At 64.5% G+C, this 19,812-nt stretch overlaps 3 protein-coding genes across 3 annotated transcripts; 1 reads left to right on the top strand and 2 right to left on the bottom strand.

Moving 5' to 3' along the window:
- Position 1: 1 nt before the first annotated feature.
- Positions 2–4,385, top strand: MYG1 (MYG1 exonuclease). The gene is made up of 7 exons (XM_057409391.1): positions 2–139; positions 559–671; positions 1,251–1,410; positions 1,506–1,655; positions 1,760–1,882; positions 3,891–4,072; positions 4,149–4,385. Exons 1-7 carry the CDS (start codon positions 2–4, stop codon positions 4,357–4,359), a joined length of 1,077 nt encoding a protein of 358 aa, XP_057265374.1. The 3' UTR covers positions 4,360–4,385.
- Positions 4,386–5,626: 1,241 nt separating this feature from the next.
- AAAS (aladin WD repeat nucleoporin) lies at positions 5,627–13,005 on the bottom strand (the record flags this gene model as incomplete). The annotated part of the gene is made up of 15 exons (XM_057409390.1): positions 5,627–5,786; positions 7,176–7,260; positions 7,608–7,689; positions 8,227–8,294; positions 8,388–8,481; positions 8,578–8,668; positions 8,758–8,818; positions 8,980–9,104; positions 9,474–9,594; positions 9,682–9,825; positions 10,433–10,531; positions 10,857–10,903; positions 11,731–11,822; positions 12,205–12,260; positions 12,839–13,005. Coding segments are annotated over 15 exons (1,467 nt in total), but the record flags the coding sequence as incomplete, so codon positions are not given.
- A 5,433-nt stretch (positions 13,006–18,438) lies between these two features.
- SP7 (Sp7 transcription factor) lies at positions 18,439–19,476 on the bottom strand. Its single transcript, XM_057409392.1, has one exon. The coding sequence runs from the start codon at positions 19,429–19,431 to the stop codon at positions 18,439–18,441; it is 993 nt and encodes a 330-aa protein (XP_057265375.1). The 5' UTR covers positions 19,432–19,476.
- Between the last annotated feature and the right edge of the window lie 336 nt (positions 19,477–19,812).

Below are 19,812 nucleotides of genomic sequence, written 5' to 3'. Positions count from 1 at the left end.
CATGGCCGCCGCCGCCGGGGCCTGTGTCGGTACCGGGGTCGGTACCGGGGCCGCGCCGCGCATCGGGACCCACGACGGGACCTTCCACTGCGATGAGGCCCTGGCGTGCGCGCTCCTGCGGCTGCTGCCGCGCTTCCGGGTACGGCCCCGCCACCGGGGCCTCCTCAGCGGCGCCGCCGCCCACTGGGAACCGGGGGCAGGGCCCGGGGTTCCGGTGCCTTCGTGCCCCCCTCAGACCCGCGGCCCCTCTGGGGTCCTGCTCCCACCCCGAGGCCACCCTTTGGTCCCTCGGTCCCTCCGTGCGGGGCCCGTTTGTACCGGAGGGGTCCCCTTTGGGTCCCCAGCCCCTCTCTGGGGTCTCCGGTCCCACCCGCAGGCCCCCGTTGGGTCCCCAGTCCCTGTCAGGCGCACGGGCACCCTTAGGGCCTCCCCTTGGGGTCCCCCGTTAGTTCTCAGTGCCGCTCATGGTCCCGGTTCTCACCAGGGGCAGGTCCTGGGGGGGGGCCCTCCCCCGGGCTCCCCAATGTTACACACCCCCCCCCCACCCCTGCACCACAGGACGCGGAGGTGGTGCGCACCCGGGACCCACAGCGCCTGGCGCAGTGCGAGGTCGTGGTGGATGTGGGGGGGGAGTACGACCCTGAGCGGCACCGCTATGACCATCACCAGAGGTGAGCCCCCCCCCCCCCGCGACCAGAGCGGGGTCCCCTGGGTGTTGGGGGGGGTCCCACGATGGAAGATCTTAGGCTGAGGCGCTGGCACAGGGTGCCCGGAGGAGCTGTGGCTGCCCCATCCTTGGCAGTGCTCAAGGCCAGGTTGGACACAGGGGCTCGGAGCACCCTGCTCCAGTGGAAGGGGTCCCTGGAGCTGGAGGAGCTCTCAGGTCCCTTCCACCCTGGGGTTCTCTTCCATCTCTTGTGGCTCTGTTTGGCGCCAGCCCTGCTCAGGCTGTGCCCTCGTTCCCAAGCCATGGCCTCACGCCAGCACCCATCCTCAGACCGACCTGATGCAAGCGCTGGCAGACGCGGAGCCAGGGCCCGACACCGTTTGCCACCAGGGATGAGCAAACCTGGCTCGACCCCACCCGGAGCTGGGGCCATCGGCCCCGATAAGATCCATCCCAGAGAGAGGAGCTGAGCTCCAGCGCTGCAGGAGCACCCACAGGCTCCATCCCTGCTCCAAGGGGCCAGTGCAGCAGCAGAGAGGAGCTTTCAGGTCCTTTCCATCCCAGCCCATTCCCGGCCCTGCAGATCCTTCACCCATTCCATGCGGAGCCTCCGGCCGGACAAGCCCTGGAGCACGAAGCTCAGCAGCGCCGGGCTCATTTACTGCCACTTCGGCTCCCAGATCCTGGCCGAGCTGCTGGGGCAGCCGGAGGACGGCCCCGTGGTGGCTGCGCTCTATGACCAGGTATGGAGGCTCTGGGTTGGGTGGGGGGGATCTCCCCCAGCTCCCCCCCACGGATGGGGGGCACCCCATAGCACAGGGCCCCCCTTTGTCCCCAGCTCTACGAGACCTTCGTGGAGGAGATCGACGCCATCGACAACGGCATCGCGCAGGCGGAGGGGGAGCCCCGCTACGCCCTGAGCAGCACCCTCAGCGCCCGCGTCGGCCGCCTCAACCCGCGCTGGAACGACCCCGACCAGGACACCGAGGTGGGGATGGGGCCATGGGGGCAGCACGGGGCCACCCCACACCCCCCCCGGCCTGTGCCACCCCTGAGCCCTCCCCCTGTGTGTGTTTTCCCCCCCCAACCAAGGCCGGGTTCCAGCGGGCCATGGAGCTGGTGCGCAGTGAGTTCCTGGAGCGCGTGGACCATTGCCAGCGGAGCTGGCTGCCGGCGCGGGCGCTGGTGCACGAGAGCATCCAGCGCCGCTTTGAGGTGCTCATTGGGGGGCTGGGGGGTCAGAGGTTGGGGGGGAGCAGTGCGGTGATGGGGGGGGGGCAGGTCCCCTCGACATGGACATCCCTGCATGGCCCAGGGGGGCCCCTGCACCCCATATCCCTATATATGGCCCTGCACCTCTCTGTCCTTACACATGACCCTGCACCCCTGTATCCTTACAGCCCTGCACCCCTCCAACACCCCATATCCTTACACACAGCCCTGCACCCTTCCTGCACCCCTATATCCTTACACACAGCCCTGCACCCCTCCTGCACCCTTCCTGTACCCCTATACCCTTACACATGGCTCTGCACCCCTGTATCCTTACAGCCCTGCACCCTTCCAGCACCACTATATCCTTACACACAGCCCTGCACCCCTCCTGCACCCCTATATCCTTACAGCCCTGCACCCCCAATGCACCCTATATCCTTACAGCCCTGCACCCCTCCAGCACCCCTATATCATTACACACAGCCCTGCACCCGCCTGCACCCCTATATCCTTACACACAGCCCTGCACCCCCCCGCATCCTATATCCTTACACACAGCCCTGCACCCCCCCGCATCCCTATATCCTTACACACAGCCTTGCACCCCTATATCCTTACACACAGCCCTGCACCCTTCCTGTACCCCTATATCCTTACACATGGCCCTGCACCCCTCTGTACCCCTATACCCTTAAACACAGCCCTGCACCCCCCCTGCATTCCTATATCCTTACAGCCCTGCACCCCTATAACCTTACACACAGCCCTGCACCCTTCCTATACCCCTATATCCTTACACATGGCCCTGCACCCCTCTGTACCCCTATACCCTTAAACACAGCCCTGCACCCCTCTATCCTTACACAGAGCCCTGCAGCCCCCTATTCTTTACCCCTGACCCTGCACCGCTGTATCCTCATCATAGCCCTGCAACCCCCCTGCACCCTTCTATCCTCACACACATGCCCCCCTCCTGTCCCCTATGTACCCACTCACAGCCACACACTGGATCCCCCCCGCCCCGTGCCCACCACCCCACCTCCCCCTGCTCCTCTGCACCCCGATGTGTGTCCCCCCAACTCGTGCACCCCCAGGGAGACACGCTCGGGGTGAGGTGCTTGTAGGGAAACTGAGGCATGGGACAGGACCCCCATGAGCCCCCCATGTCCCCACTGTGACCCCCTTGTCCCCCCCATGTCCCCACTGTGACTCCCGTGTGCCCCCATGTCCCCACTGTGTCCCTCCTGTGTCCCCACTGTAACCACCCTGTCCCACCCGTGTCCCCCCTGTGACCCCCCCATGTCCCCCCCGTGTCCCACTGTGACCCCCGTGTGCCCCCATGTCCCCACCATGACCACCCTGTCCCCCCTGTGTCCCCTTTGTGACCCCCCCATGTCCCCACTGTGACCCCCCCGTGTCCTCACCGTGTCCCCACTGTGACCCCCATGTCCCCACCGTGACCCCCGTGTCCCCCCCGTGTCCCACTGTGACCCCCGTGTCCCCCCATGTCCCCACCGTGACCCCCGTGTCCCCCCCGTGTCCCACTGTGACCCCCGTGTGCCCCCATGTCCCCACCGTGACCACCCTGTCCCCCCTGTGTCCCCTTTGTGACCCCCCCATGTCCCCACTGTGACCCCCCCCGTGTCCCCCCATGTCCCCACTGTGACCCCCCCGTGTCCTTACCGTGTCCCCACCGTGCCCCCCATGTCCCCCTGTGTCCCCTTTGTGACCCCCCCATGTCCCCACTGTGACCCCCCCATGTCCCCACTGTGACCCCCCCCCGTGTCCCCCCATGTCCCCACTGTGACCCCCCCCATGTCCCCCCATGTCCCCACTGTGACCCCCCCCCCGTGTCCTCACCGTGTCCCCACCGTGCCCCCCCATGTCCCCCTGTGTCCCCTTTGTGACCCCCCCATGTCCCCACTGTGACCCCCCCCCCGTGTCCTCACCGTGTCCCCACCGTGCCCCCCATGTCCCCCTGTGTCCCCCCGCCGTGCCCCCCATGCAGGTGGACAGCAGTGGGGCGGTGCTGGAGCTGCCTCAGGCCGGGTGCCCATGGCAGGAGCTCCTCTTCCGGCTGGAGCGGGAGCTGGCGCTGCCGCAGCCGCTGCTGCTGGTGCTGTTCCCGGACCGGGCCGGGCAGTGGCGGGTGCAGAGCGTGCCCAGGGCGCCGCACTCCTTCCAGAGCCGGTGAGCCCCATTCCCAGCCCCATATCCCAGCCCCGGCAGCAGGCTCTGACCCTCTGCCCCCCCTCCCTCCCTGCAGCCTGCCCCTGCCCGAGCCCTGGCGGGGGCTCCGGGACGAGGCCTTATCCCGGCTCTCCGGCATCCCCGGCTGCGTCTTCGTGCACGCCACCGGCTTCATCGGCGGCCACCGCACTCGGGAGGGGGCCCTGGAGATGGCCCGGAGGACTCTGGAGCAGCACAAAGGGGAGGAGGCCCCTCCTGGCACCGGCACCCCCAAAGGGACCCTTTGATGCGGGGATCAAGGCATGGGATGGCATCGTTGTTATGGGGCTTGGGGCGGGGGGGGGAGCACTGCCCCTCATCCCGGTGTGGGATGGTGCAAGCCCCAAACAAGACTTCGGAGCTGAAGCGTGTCCCCACTCCTGCGTGTGCTGGTTCCCAAGCCCAGTCTGTGCCCAGTGGGGGGGGTCCTTGGGGTGCGGGCATCACCCCCCCCCCCTCACCGTGCTGGGCTCCCGCTGCCCCCCCTCCGCGCATCCAGCAGCAGAGGCCGGGGGGGGGGGGGGGCGGCTCCCTCCTCGCTCCAGCTCCATCCTCGGGGCCATGGGGCCAGCGCGGCTGCTGCTGCTGCTGCTGGCGCTGCCCCACGGCTCCGTGGGGCCCCGCTGCCGTCCCCCCCCGCCGCTGCCCCCCGCCAGCAGCAGCCGCAACGGCAGCACGGAGGGGCCGGTGCGGGCCCCGGACGCCGCGGTGCTGGCGGCCATGGGCGGGTGGCTCGGGGCCGTTCTGCTCTGCGTTGGGAGGCACGTCCGGAGGAGCCGGGCCCGCTCCCGCCTGCAGCTCCGGTACCTGCGGGCGCTGCCAGCCCGGGAGCAGCAGCAGCAGCAGCAGGAGGAGGAGGAGGAGGAGGAGATGGAGATGCTCGGCACCGAGCTCTGAGCTGGAGCCAGAGGGGTCCGGCCCTGCCCCAAGCACCGGAGGGGTTCGTATCCCATTGATTGTGCCCCGGGTCCTTGTGCTGGGGGAGGATCTGGGGTGCTGGGGGAGGATCGGGGGTCCCCACGCTCTCCCCCTCATCCCTGCCCCGGGCTGTAGCCGAGCGATTGCAGTGTAATCCCAGGGATTATCCATGTGTAATCCCAGGATTTAAGCACTGCTGGGGCAGGGGGGGCATCTGCTCCCCACAACCTTTGCAGTGCTTGGTCTGGCCCAGCTGCTGCCCCAAATGGGCTGGGTTTGGGGTTCAGCAGCATCCCTTCCACTGGAGCAGGGTGCTCCAAGCCCCTGTGTCCAACCCGGCCTTGATGGGATGGGACATCCAAACCTTCTCCATTCAGCCCATCCCAGTGTCCCAGCGCCCTCACAGGGAAGAGCTCCCTTATCTCCAACCTGCTCTTGCCCTGTTCCAGTCCGAACCCATCGCCCCTTGTCCCACGGGGAGGAAGAGCACGGCTCGGGGAGGAAGACCCAGCTTTAATCACAGCCTCCCGAGCACCGAGCCCCGGAGGAGGGGCTGGAGGCCCCCGAGGCCACGCTGGGTCCCTGGAGGAAGAGGAGGAGGAAGAGGAGGATGTGGAGCCCATCACAGCTCCGAGAAGAGCGGCTGCTCCCGCACGCTGGTGCTGGCCAGGCCGGGGCCGGGGCTGGGGCTGGCGCAGGGGCCGTGGGCGCTGATGAAGAACAGGGGGATGTGGCTGATGGTGCCCGTGGACCAGCACTGCGGGAGGCAGAGGATGGAGCAGGAGGAGGGGGTGCGTTATCCCCTGTGCGCATCCCCGGGATGCGTTATCCCCTATGCGCATCCCAGCAAGGACCTTCCCCCCTCCCTGCTCTCTGCCTTCCGGGGGGGGGCCGTTCCACATCCCTCCTCACCCACCGCATTGATGTCCCCTGGGAACAGCAATGGGGACCCCAGGCAGGGCTTTGGGACCCCAGGAAGGGCTTTGGGACCCCAGGAAGGGCTTTGAGACCCAAGGAAGGGCTTTGGGACCCCAGGAAGGGCTTCGGGACCCCAGGAAGGGCTTTGGGATCCCAGGCAGGGCTTTGGGACCCCAGGAAGGGCTTTGGGACCCCAGGCAGGGCTTTGGGACCCCAGGAAGGGCTTTGGGACCCCAGGCAGGGCTTTGGGACCCCAGGAAGGGCTTTGGGACCCCAGGAAGGGCTTTGGGACCCCAGGCAGGGCTTTGAGACCCCAGGAAGGGCTTTGGGACCCCAGGAAGAGCTTTGAGACCCCAGGAAGGGCTTTGGGACCCCAGGAAGGGCGTTGGGACCCCAGGCAGGGCTTTGGGACCCCAGGCAGGGCTTTGGGATCCCAGGAAGGATTTTGGGACCCCAGGAAGGGCTTTGGGACTCCAGGAAGGGCTTTGAGACCCCAGGCAGGGCTTTGGGACCCCAAGAAGGGCTTTGGGACTCCAGGAAGGGCTTTGGGACCCCAGGCAGGGCTTTGGGATCCCAGGAAGGATTTTGGGACCCCAGGAAGGGCTTTGGGACCCCAAGCAGGGCTTTGGGACCCCAGGAAGGATTTTGGGACCCCAGGAAGGGCTTTGGGACTCCAGGCAGGGCTTTGGGACCCCAGGAAGGATTTTGGGACCCCAGGAAGGGCTTTGGGACTCCAGGCAGGGCTTTGGGACCCCAGGAAGGATTTTGGGACCCCAGGAAGGGCTTTGGGACTCCAGGAAGGGCTTTGAGACCCCAGGCAGGGCTTTGGGACCCCAAGAAGGGCTTTGGGACTCCAGGAAGGGCTTTGGGACCCCAGGCAGGGCTTTGGGATCCCAGGAAGGATTTTGGGACCCCAGGAAGGGCTTTGGGACTCCAGGAAGGATTTTGGGACCCCAGGCAGGGCTTTGGGACCCCAAGCAGGGCTTTGGGACCCCAGGAAGGATTTTGGGACCCCAGGAAGGGCTTTGGGACTCCAGGAAGGGCTTTGGGACCCCAGGAAGGGCTTTGGGATCCCAGGAAGGATTTTGGGACCCCAAGCAGGGCTTTGGGATCCCAGGAAGGATTTTGGGACCCCAGGAAGGGCTTTGGGACTCCAGGAAGGGCTTTGGGACCCCAGGCAGGGCTTTGGGACCCCAGGCAGGGCTTTGGGACCCCAGGGCCCACTCACCACAGTCAGGAGGGCTCCCTGGTCGAAACAGGGGTGGAAGGCGATGAGCTGGGGCTGGGCATCGCGCTCGCCCCGCAGGAACCCGCTGCAGGGGGAGGAGGAGCTGCGGTCAGAGCATGGCCATGGGGGGGCATTGGTGTCAATGGGGGGGGGCTATGGGCAGATGGAGAGGGCTGGGCCCCACCGGGGACCCAGAGCAATGGGGGCTGAGGTGGGTAATGGATGAGGTGGCCAAACCACAACTGGGTGTGGGGTAAAGAAGCAGAAAAGGGACCTGAAAGCTCCTCCAGCCCCAGCGACCCCTTCCACTGGAGCAGGGCGCTCCGAGCCCGTGCCCAACGTGGCCTTGAGCACTGGCAGGGATGGGGCAGCCCCAGCTTCTCCCCATTGACCCCATCGCAGTGGCCCCAGCCCCGGCCCTGCAGCACGCACCAGGGCAGGAGCTCGAAGACGGGGCTGTTGCGGGTGCGGAACAGGGCGACGACCGTGTGGGTCCCGGGCGCGTCGGGGCTGCCTGCGGAGGGAGCGAGGGAGGGAGGAGCAGGAGGGGGCCCTCGTCCATTGGAGTCCTCGTGGGGCTCCCAAGGACCCCTCCGTGACTGATTCCCCCCCCCCCAGCTCCAGGCTTTGGGTCCTGGGGACTCCTTGGGGCCCCATCCCTCCAATGCAGAGCTTATTTCCCATCCAGTCCCAGTTTCTGCACCGAGATCCCTGCAGGACCTGCCTGGATGTGCGCAGGGCAGAGGGTGGCAGCTATGGGGGTGTCCCCCCCCCCCCACTTTAAACCGAGCTTGGACCCAGCCTTGGGTGCCTCCCTGCACCCCCAGCACCACGTCCCGGTGCTCCTCAAAGCTCTGCTTTGTCCCGGACAACCCGAAGGGCTCCGTTATCCCGGGGCTGGAGCCAAGGGGCCCAGCTGGGCTCCAGGAGGAACGTGGGCAACAACGGGAACAGGGAGCCCCTGCATGGGGTTGGACCCGGCTGGGGGGGGGGGGAACTGGGATGAATCCCAGAGGGCTGGGGGCTGAGCCCACCGTGCCCAGCTCCTCACCTCGGATGATGGCCGCGAGGCGCTCGCCCGTGGGGTCCCACACCATGGAGTGAACCTCTCCCCCCACCCTGCAAGCGGCAGGAGCAGCAGTGAGAGCCCAGCGCCGGGGGGGCACGGACCCCCCCTTTGCTCCCCGGTACCGTCAGCGGGGCCGGACCCACCTCTCCTCCCCATAGAGCGTCTCGAAGGTGGTCTCGGACAGGTCCGCCACTATGGAAGCTGTTTTGGAGCCTCCCACTTGCCCCTGCATCTCCCCTGGGACACAAAACCCGCTCAGCGCCGGCCCGGCCCCCCCACTTTGGGCCTCTAGGAGGGGAATGGGGGGCGGATCCGGGCCCCCCAGGGCCTCACCTCGGTACTCGGAGAAGGACAGGGAGTAGATGACGGCCTCCCCCAGCACGGTGAAGAGCAGGCGGCTGCCGTCGGGGCTCCAGCACCCGGTCTGTGGGGCACAGGGCCCACGTCAGCACCCACTGCGGGGGGTGTGGGGCTGGCAATGGGGCAGGGGTGGGGGGGAACACGCCCCGGTACCTGGCAGCGCCCGGTGATCGTGGGCCAGCGCTCGCACGTCCACATCTGCGCCTCCCACACTCTGCAGGGGAGAAGAGCGGATGGGAATGGGAGAACCCCATAGATCTGCCCCACGGGGCTGGATCCGATCCCCCCCCATTGGCTGCAGTGGGAACGGGAGCAGCAAGGACACAAAGCAGGGGTCTGGCGCAGACGGAAGCGATGCCAAGGGCAGGAGCTGACCTGAACACGGCCGAGGGGGTGGCTGCCAGCACCTTGCTGCCATCGGGAGACCAGGCCAAGTAGGTGACCCCCCCGCCTCCAAACCACTGCAGCTGCACGCAGCTCTCGGTGGACACGTCCCAGACCTGGAGGGGACAACGTGGCCTTGAGCACTGCCAGGGATGGGGCAGCCACAGCTCCTCTGGGCACCCTGTGCCAGCGCCTCAGCACCCTCACAGGGAAGAGCTTCTGCCCCAGAGCTCAGCTCAGTCTCCCCTCGGGCAGGTTCAAGCCATTCCCCCTGGCCTGTCCCTGTCCCTCCATCCCTTGTCCCAAGCCCCTCTCCAGGTTCCCTGCAGCCCTTTCAGGCTCTGGAGCTGCTCTTGCAGCCTGGGTCTGTGCTCCACAAGGGTCCAGGTCCCCCCCTGGCTCCCGGCCCCGCTGGCCCCATGGCGTGCTCCCAGTCCCGGTACCCGCTGCGGCACGCGGGGTTGGAAGCGCGGCCCCACGCTCACCAGCATGGCCGTGTCCACCGGCGATGCAGAGAGCAGGAGGTCCCCGCTGGGTGCCCAGGCCAGGCTGGTGACGGGGCTGTGCCCGGGGTGGGCCAGCATCTGAGCGCAGCCGGATGAGGGCCTGCAGGGGAGGGCAGGGCTCAGCCACCAGGGCTGCCCCAATCATGCTATGGGGATGGGGACGGGGACACAGAGGGGACGTCCCCACCTCGTGGAGAGGGAGGTGGGATCCAGGTGCCAGAGCAGGACGCAGCTCTGGCAGGCGACGGCGAGGATGGAGGCGCAGAGCGGCTTCCAGGCCAGCGCGGCCACGTTCCTCTGCAGGCGATGCTTCAGCGAGGGGATGGTGGCACTGCCAGGGCCAGAGCAAAGCTGAGGCCTCCCAGAGCCCGGGGGTCAGCCCTGAAGCATCAATGGCAATGGGGGGGGGACGGGGACGGGACGTGGCCCCGGTGTTGCAGTGACCCCCAGCACACCTCGAGGGATGGAGGCTCCCGTGGGCTGCCCACATCCCAGCCCCATGCTGGGTGAGCAGTGAGATGTGGGGAGGGAACTGCAGTGACAGGACAAGGGGTAACAGGTTCAAACTGAAACAGGGGAAGTTTAGATTGGATCTAAGGAGGAAATTCTTTGCTGTGAGGGTGCTGAGGCACTGGAATGGGTTGCCCAGGGAGGTTGTGAATGCTCCATCCCTGGCAGTGTTCAAGACCAGGTTGGACAGAGCCTTGGGTGACCTGGTTTAGTGTGAGGTGTCCCTGCCCATGGCAGGGGGGTTGGAACTGGATGATCTTAAGGTCCTTTCCAACCCAGACCATTCTATGATTCTAACTGGAGCTGTGGGGATGATGTCCCTGCACGGGGAATGGGATGGGGAGAGGAGCACCTGGGGGGAGGTTCAGAACACACTGGATGTGGATGGGAGAGGTGGAGCTGGGGCACCGCGGAGCCCCGGGCCTCACCTGCTGGAGTTGTAGACACGGATGGAGTCATCCAGCAGAGCCACAGCGAACTTGCTGGTGTGGGGGTGCCAGGCGAAGGCCCGGATGCTGCAGCCGGCCCTGAGGGGGGGCACGGGGCAGGGTGAGGGGCTCCTGGCAATGGGGCAGCGCCAGAGCCCCATGGAACGGAGGCGGTTCCAGAGCCTCCAGGGAAATAAAAGCTCCTTCTTGCTGCTGAACGGGCCCATTCCCGGGGGTTGTTCCCAGGATGGGGATTGGGATGGGGAGGGCTTTGCCAGCCCTAATGCTGGCCCCCACCACGGGGCACGCTGTGCCTCCTGCTGCCACCCGCAGCCAGAGGCAATGGGGCAGGGCGAGGGGAGGCTGAGCACCTCCAACCAGGAGGTCCCATCCTCATCCCCCAGCCCTGGAGCTCAGCACTCACCAGTCCACGGCCTGGGAGAAGGCAGCGATCATGTCCTCGCTGGTCAGCTGCAGGGACAGGGCCCAACGCTGAGCTGGGAGCTCAGGACCCACCTCTGGTGAGCAGGGGGGACCCCAAAGCATCCAAAGCCCCTTCCCACCTCCAACCCCATCCCTCCTGGAGCACACTGCTGTCCCAGTGCTCCCCACACAGCTCCCCCCTGGGAGTGTCCATCCCTCATCCCAGTGCCCCCCCAGCTCCCCCATAGGGGTGTGCATCCCTCATCCCTCATCCCAGTGCCCCCCCCAGCTCCCCCATGGAGGTGTCCATCCCTCATCCCTGTGCCCCCCCCCCAGCTCCCCCCGGGGGTGTCCATCCCTCATCCCAGTGCCCCCCCCAGCTCCCCCATAGGGGTGTCCATCCCTCATCCAGTGCCTCCCCCATAGGGGCGTCCATCCCTCATCCCAGTGTCCCCCCCCAGCTCCCCCATGGGGGTGTCCATCCCTCATCCCAGTGCCCCCCCAGCTCCCCCATAGGGGTGTCCCTCATCCCAGTGCCCCCCCCAGCTCCCCCATGGGGGTGTCCATCCCTCATCCCTGTGCCCCCCCCCCCAGCTCCCCCCGGGGGTCTCCATCCCTCATCCAGTGCCTCCCCCAGCTCCCCCATAGGGGTGTCCATCCCTCATCCCAGTGCCTCCCCCCCAGCTCCCCCATGGGGGTGTCCATCCCTCATCCCAGTGCCCCCCCAGCTCCCCCATCGGGGTGTCCATCCCTCATCCCTGTGCCCCCCCCAGCTCCCCCATGGGGGTGTCCATCCCTCATCCCAGTGCCCCCCCCATCTCCCCCATGGGGCCGCCCATCCCTCATCCCTCAGTCCCCAGCAAAGGAAAGCTCACAGAGAGGTGTGGGAACAAGGAGCCGTGCAGCGAGGAGAGCCAGCGGCACAGGGCCAGCACCGAGCTGGAGCCCGACTTGAGCCATCGCAGGCCTGCGGGGCACGAGGAGCATCAGCACCACGGGGGGGCTGCAGAGACAGGCTGGGGGGGCAGGGAGCTCCTGCAGCAGGGATGGGGATGAGGGAAGAGGGGATGAAGGGAATCAAGGGGATCCCAGGGAGCTCCTGCAGCAGGGATGGGGATGAGGGAACAGGGGATGAAGGGAATCAAGGGGATCCCAGGGAGCTCCTGCAGCAGGGATGGGGATGAGGGAACAGGGGATGAAGGGAACCCAAGGGAGCTCCTGCAGCAGGGATGGGGATGAGGGAACAGGGGATGAAGGGAACCCAAGGGAGCTCCTGCAGCAGGGATGGGGATGAGGGAAGAGGGGATGAAGGGAACCCAAGGGGGCTCAAGGGAGCTCCAGGCACTCACCCTCCTCCTCGGCGCTGCTGAGCTCCCTCAGGACCCCGCAGAGCCCCAGCTCCCGCCTGCACCGAGAGCTCCGTCAGCCCTTGCTGGGAGCCCAAACCCAGCCCGGCCTCCCCAGCCCTAACCCCGAACCCACATCGGGGCCTCCAAACCTCTGCCCTCCCCCACAGCACCCATTGCTCACTGCGGGCCCTGCTGAGCTCCTGGGTGCCTCGTGGAGCCCCAGGTTTCAACCAGCCTGGATTGGGTTCAAGGGGCCTTAAAGCTCCCCCAGCCCCAATCCAGCCCCAGGGACCCCTTCCACTGGAGCAGGGTGCTCCAAGCCCCTGTGTCCAACCTGGCCTTGAGCACTGCCAGGGATGGGGCAGCCACAGCTTCTCTGGGCACCCTGTGCCAGCGCCTCAGCACCCTCCCAGGGAAGAGCTCCTGCCTCAGAGCTCATCTCAGTCTCCCCCCGGGCAGGTTCAAGCCATTCCCCTTGGCCTGGCCCTGTCCCTCCATCCCTTGTCCCAAGCCCCTCTCCAGGTTCCCTGCAGCCCCTCCAGGCTCTGGAGCTGCTCTCAGCTCTCCCCCTTATGGACCTTTCCCTCCCCGCACCCCCGCGGCCTCCCTCCCGCAGCCCCGGCCCCGCGCTCACCAGGCTCCGAGGCACCGCTTCCACAGCGCCTCCCGGTGATGGATGAAGGCCGGGCGGGCGCCGAGCTCCGGCCGCGAGGGCGCCTTGAGCGCGTCCCGGGGCAGGCTGAGGACGGGCAGGGCCGGGAGCTGCGGGAGGCGCGGCGGGGGGGGAGAGTCGGGGGTGAATGGGGATGAATGGGGCGGGGGGGGAGAGACGGGGGTGAATGGGGATGAATGGGGCGGGGGGGGAGAGACGGGGGTGAATGGGGACGGGGGGGACTGGGGTGGGGGGTGAACGGGGATGGGGCTGAACGGTGCCGGGGGAGAAATGGGGACGGGGGGGAAATGGGGTGGGGGTGAATGGGGCGGGGGGTGAATGGGGACGGGGGTGGCCGGGGGGGAATGGGGCGGGGGGGAATGGGAATGGGGGCGGGGGTGAATGGGGCCGGGGGGGAATGCAGACGGGGGGGAATGGGGCGGGGGCGGAACGGCGCCGGGGGTGAATGGGGACGGGGGTGAATGGGGCCGGGGGTGAATGGGGATGGGGGTGAACGGGGCCGGGGGAAATGGGGACGGGGTGAATGGGGCCGGGGGTGAATGGGGACGGGGGTGAACGGGGATGGGGGTGAATGGGGCGGGGGGGGAATGGGGCCGGGGGTGAATGGGGACGGGGGTGAACGGGGATGGGGGTGAAGGAACCGGGACCGGGGCCTGCCCGCAACCTCCGGCCGCCGACGGCTCCTGCGCACGCGCGACTCCGCCCCCGCGCGCCCCCTGGTGGCCGCTGGGCCGGGCCGCGGGAGGGGATTTAAAGGGGCCGCGGGTGCAGCGCGGGGGGGGCTCCAAGGATGACAGGGACAGAGAGAGACATAGGGAGACAGACACACATATAGAGACGTACATACATTAGAGACATACATACATACATAGACATACATACATACATATAGAGACATACATATAGAGACATACATACATACATATAGAGACATACATATAGAGACATACATACATACATATAGAGACATACATATAGAGACATACATATAGAGACATACATACATACATATAGAGACATACATATAGAGACATACATACAGAGACATACATACATACATATAGAGACATACATACATACATATAGAGACATACATACATACATAGACATACATACATACATACAGAGACATACATACATACATACAGAGACATACATACATACATATAGAGACATACATACATACAGAGACATACATACATACATACAGAGACATACATACATACATATAGAGACATACATACATACATAGACATACATACATACATACATAGACATACATACATACATACAGAGACATACATACATACATATAGAGACATACATACATACAGAGACATACATACATACATATAGAGACAGACATGCATACATACATAGACATACATACATACATATAGAGACAGACATACATACATACATACATATAGAGACATACATACATACACATACAGAGACATACAGAGACATACATACATACAGAAACATATGTACATACATACACATACAGAGACATACATACATACACACATACACATAGACATACAGAGACATACATACATACATACACATACAGAGACATACATACAGAGAGACAGAGAGAGACAGAGAGACAGAGACATACAGAGACAGAGACATAGAGATACATAGACATACATAGAGACATACAGAGACACAGACATAGAGATACATAGACATACATACAGAGACATACAGAGACACAGACATAGAGATACATAGACATACATACAGAGACATACAGAGACACAGACATAGAGATACATAGACATACATACAGAGACATACAGAGACACAGACATAGAGATACATAGACATACATAGAGACATACAGAGACACAGACATAGAGATACATAGACATACATACAGAGACATACAGAGACATACATACACATACATACACACATATACATATACAGAAACATACATAGACATACATAAACATACATATATATACATAGACATACATAGACATACATACACATACACACACACATACACTCCCATACACACAAATACACACACACACGCGCACATATACACAAATATACACATACATACATAGACATACCTAGACATACATACATATACATACACATACACACACATACACGCACACACACATACACATACATAGACATACACATACAGGCACATACGCACACACACATACACATACACTCACACAAGTACACACACATACACACACACACACATGCGCACACATACACCCACATACACCACCACACACACACCAACACACCGTGGGTGCCTGGCACCCCATGTACCCACATCCTATGGGTGCCCCGGTTCTCTGCGTGTCCGTGGCCCCCCTACCCTATACCCAGGTCCCATGGGTGCCCCGGTTCTCTTGGTGTCCGTGTACCCACATCCCATGGGTGCCCGGGTTCTCTGGGTGCCCATGTACCCACATCCCATGGGTGCCCGGGTTCTCCGGGTGTCCGTGTCCCCCCCACCCCATACCCAGGTCCCATGGGTGCCCCGGTTCTCCGGGTGCCCGTGTACCCACATCCCATGGGTGCCCCGGTTCTCTGGATGCACGTGTACCCACATCCCATGGGTGCCCCGGTTCTCTGGGTGCCCGTGTCCCCCCCACCCCATACCCAGGTCCCATGGGTGCCCCGGTTCTCTTGGTGTCCGTGTACCCACATCCCATGGGTGCCCGGGTTCTCTGTGTGTCCGTGTCCCCCCCACCCCATACCCAGGTCCCATGGGTGCCCGGCTCCCATAGGTCTCCATACCCCCCCCCGTGTGCCCAGGTGCCCGCACCCATCCCCACGCTGTGCCTGGGCCCCCCCATGCCCACCTCCCCTGGGTGCCAGCTCCCCTGGGGCCGGGCAGGGGGTGCTCCCCTTCCCTCGCTCCCCACCCCCGTGGCTCATTCCCAGCTCCGCTCCCCGTTCCCTCCCGTTCCCTTTATCCCGTGTTTTCCTTCGCGGCCGCAGGAGCTATTTCCATGGCTCCAGGATATTAAATCAAGGGAAGGGGGGGGGACGGGACCGCGGCGGGGGCCCCGCATTCCTCACCCGTTACGGAGCGAACGGGGAGGGGGGGACCCGCAGGAGACATCGATTTGCCCGGCGCCGCCACCGGAGCCACCGCAGCGGCTGCCGTGTCCCTGCGGCTCCGGCCCCTCGGAGCCCCCAAACCCAGCCCTATGGGGCAGCGCAGGGCGGGGGGGGGGGGGAGCCGTGGTTTGGGAGGCTCCGGGCGGTCGAGCCCTCGGTGGCCGCGAGGCCGGGGTTTGGCTCCGGGACCTTGGCGTTGGCATCGGCCCACCCAGGGCGAGCTTGGGTTTGGGGTGAAAACACCACAAAAAAGGCAAAAACGTGGGTTTGGGGGGGGGGGGAGGGGCTATGGGCTGCTGGCACCCGGCAGCCCCCATCCCATCGGGAGCCGCCCCTGCCGTGGCTCCATCAACCGGGCTCCGGGTGCCCCATGGATGGGGGGGGGCCGGGGGGCGCAGTGGGGCCAGTGGGGTCCGGGCAGAGCCGACGTGAGGCAGCCCCGGGGCAGCGCATGTGGGGGGGCAGGCACCGTGCACACGTTGCGCACGCGTGCTCCTATGAACATGCGTGTTCCTGTGCACATACGTGTTCCGTGCACATACGTGTTCCTGTGCATATATGTGTTCCGTGCACATACGTGTTCCTGTGCATATATGTGTTCCATGCACATACGTGTTCCGTGCACATACGTGTTCCTGTGCACATATGTGTTCCGTGCACATACGTGTTCCTGTGCATATATGTGTTCCTGGGCAGATACGTGTTCCTGTGCACATACATGTTCCAATGCACAGGCATGTTCCTGTGCACATACGTGTTCCTGTGCACATACGTGTTCCTGTGCATATACGTGTTCCTGTGCATATACGTGTTCCTGTGCATATATGTGTTCCTGTGCAGATACATGCTCCTGTGCACATACGTGTTCCTGTGCATATACGTGTTCCTAGGCACATACATGTTCCAATGCACAGGCATGTTCCTGTGCACATACATGTTCCTGTGCACATATGTGTGCCTGTGAGCACACCCATGTTCCTGTGCACATCCATGTTGCTATGAACATACATATGCCTATGCACAGGCATGTTCCTGTGCACAGACATGTTCCTATGTACATACGTGTTCCTGTGTGCACATACATGTTCCTGTGCACATACGTGTTCCTGTGTGCACATACATGTTCCTGTGCACATACGTGTTCCTGTGTGCACATACATGTTCCTATGTACATATGTGTTCCTGTGTGCACATACATGTTCCTGTGCACATACGTGGTCCTGTGTGCACATACATGTTCCTGTGCACATACGTGGTCCTGTGTGCACATACATGTTCCTATGTACATATGTGTTCCTGTGTGCCCATACGTGTTACTGTGCAAGTACATGATCCTATGCACATACATGCTCCTGTGTACAGACATGTTCCTATGCACATACGTGTTACCGTGTGCAGTATCATCCCCTGCATGGCCGTGACTGGCCAGGGTGGGTGTGTGGGGCTGGGGCACACGCGTGTGCTGCCGTGATGGGGGGACCCCAAAACTGGCTCACTGGGCCTGGGGACATGGGAACAGAGGGAGGGGGGACCAGGGGATGGGGGCTATGGGGTCACAGGGGGCAGAGGGATGTGGGGACATGGGGACACCGGGATATGGGGACACTGGGATATGGGGACACAGGAATGTGGGGGCACAGGAGGATGTGGGGACATGGGGACACTGGGGTATGGGGACACTGGGATATGGGGACACAGGAATGTGGGGGCACAGGAGGATGTGGGGACATGGGGACACCGGGGTATGGGGACACTGGGATATGGGGACACAGGAATGTGGGGGAACAGGAGGATGTGGGGACATGGGGACACCGGGGTATGGGGACACTGGGATATGGGGACACAGGAATGTGGGGGAACAGGAGGATGTGGGGACATGGGGACACCGGGGTATGGGGACACTGGGATATGGGGACATGGGGACACCGGGATGTGAAGTTTTGGGGTCCTGGGAATGGGGAGAAACAGGAAAAAAGGCCATGGGGGACGTGGGGCTGCGGGGGGGGGGTGGAGACCCAGAGACAAGGGCACAGCCCCAGACTGTCCCCAACCCCACTCCTGCCCCACCACCCGCACGGGGGGGGGGAGAGGAACGCATTGAACCCCACGGGGGTCCCGTGTTCCCCCCCCCCGTGCCTCAGTTTCCTTCGGAGCCGGAGCCGCTCTGACGCCTCAGCGATCCCTTTATTGCTTGGGGGGGGGGGGCACAGCTTAAAAAGGAGGGGGGGGGGGGCACACACATTACATTACATTAGCGCCTAATGACCCGGGCCAACCCTGTCCCTGAGCTCTGTGCGGGGGGAGAGGTTTTGGGGGGGGGGGGAAGATGGGGTTTTGGGGGCTGGGGGGATGTCAAAGTGAGCCCCCCCCCATAATTTAAGACATAAATTATAGTCGCTAAGGAGGGGATGCGGGGGGGGCAGCGCCCCATAATAAATACCCCCCGATGGGGCTCAAATCTCCAGCAGGTTCCCAGGCTCGGGGCTCCCGGGCTCTTTGCCGGGGGAAGCCGGGGGCTGCCGGGCTTGGGGGGAAGCCTCCGGGGGCTGCTCGGGGCCGGCTTTGGGCTCGGCGTGGGTCTTCTGGTGCTTGCTGAGGTGGTCGGAGCGGGTGAAGCGCTTGCTGCAGAGCAGGCAGGTGAACTTCTTCTCGCGGGTGTGGGTCCGGACGTGGCGCTCCAGCTCGTCGGAGCGGGTGAAGCGCTTGCCGCAGAAGAGCCAGTTGCAGACGAACGGGCGCTCCCCCGTGTGCCAGCGCAGGTGAGCTTTGAGGTGCGAGGCTTTGCCGTAGACCTTCCCGCAGCCCGGGATGTGGCAGCTGTGAACCGGCTTCCGACGGGACCCCCCCCCCGGTCCCCCCAAGCGCTCCAGCTCCTGGCAGTTGGGGCAGTTGCAAGCCGGGCGCCCCGGTAAGGAACCGGCCCCGCGGGGACCCTTCGGGGCGTCCCCAGCGCTGGGTTTTGGGGTCGGGGGAGCCGCGGAGGGGCCGCTGTAAGGGGGGGGGTTCAGAGCGCCGAACTCGGAGCCGTAAGCGGGGAGCGGGGGGCTCAGGGCCGGCTGCGCCTGCAGCGAGCCCTGCAGCCCCTCGGCGCCCGCCGGGCCCCCCAGCCAGCCCCCGTTGGGGTGCACGTCCCACCAGGAGGGGGCCGCGGGCCCCGAGCCCCCCGGCAGGGCCCCGCCGAGGCCGCCCTTGTACCAGGAGCCGTAGGGATGCGGCATCTCCAGCGAGGGGTACACGGGGGGCAGGCACTCGCCCGACGGGTGCCCCTTGGTCGCCGCCACCACCACGGGGGCCCCCAGCACCTCCTGCGCGCCCGAGGGCGCCGGGAAGGGGTGGCCGAAGGGGCCGTAGTCGGGGCCGTAGGGCCCGGGCGATGCCTGGGGGCTGGCGGAGGGCGAGAGCAGCCCCGGAGCGCTGGGGAAGGCGGCGGTGAAGGAGTCGCCCATGGCGGCGGTGGGGCCGGAGCACCCCGAGGCGCTGCGGGGCTGGGGGGGCGGTGTCAGTGGGGGAGCCCGGTCATGGCCCCCGGCGGCCTGCGGGGAGAGGGAGATGGGGGTTAGAGGGGGTGGGGGGGGCTGGCGGAGCTGTGGGGCACCCGTCGGGGCAATGGGGCACCCATAAGAGCAATGGGGCACCGTCATTGCAATGGGGCACCCATCAGGGTAATGGGGCACCACAGCAATGGGGCACCCATCAGTGCAATGGGGCACCCATCAGGGTAATGGGGCACTCATCAGGGCAATGGGGCACCCATCAGAGCAATGGGGCACCCATCGGGGCAATGGGGCACCGTCATTGCAATGGGGCACTCATCAGGGCAATGGGGC

The sequence above is a fragment of the Pezoporus wallicus genome, unplaced genomic scaffold (genome assembly GCF_028554395.1).
Source record: "Pezoporus wallicus isolate ANWC-B61680 ecotype Strahan unplaced genomic scaffold, APGP_CSIRO_Pwel_v1 contig_10019, whole genome shotgun sequence".
NCBI lineage: Eukaryota > Metazoa > Chordata > Aves > Psittaciformes > Psittacidae > Pezoporus > Pezoporus wallicus.
This window is presented reverse-complemented; position numbering and strand designations above follow the sequence as displayed.

Coding starts and splice junctions, on each gene's coding strand:
- SP7 (XM_057409392.1), bottom strand. CDS start 19,431: ATGGGCGACTCCTTCACCGCCGCCTTCCCCAGCGCTCCGGGGCTGCTC.
- MYG1 (XM_057409391.1), top strand. CDS start 2: ATGGCCGCCGCCGCCGGGGCCTGTGTCGGTACCGGGGTCGGTACCGGG. Junction 1,411..1,505: donor TGGCTGCGCTCTATGACCAG/GTATGGAGGCTC, acceptor CTTTGTCCCCAG/CTCTACGAGACCTTCGTGGA. Junction 1,883..3,890: donor GCATCCAGCGCCGCTTTGAG/GTGCTCATTGGG, acceptor CCCCCCATGCAG/GTGGACAGCAGTGGGGCGGT.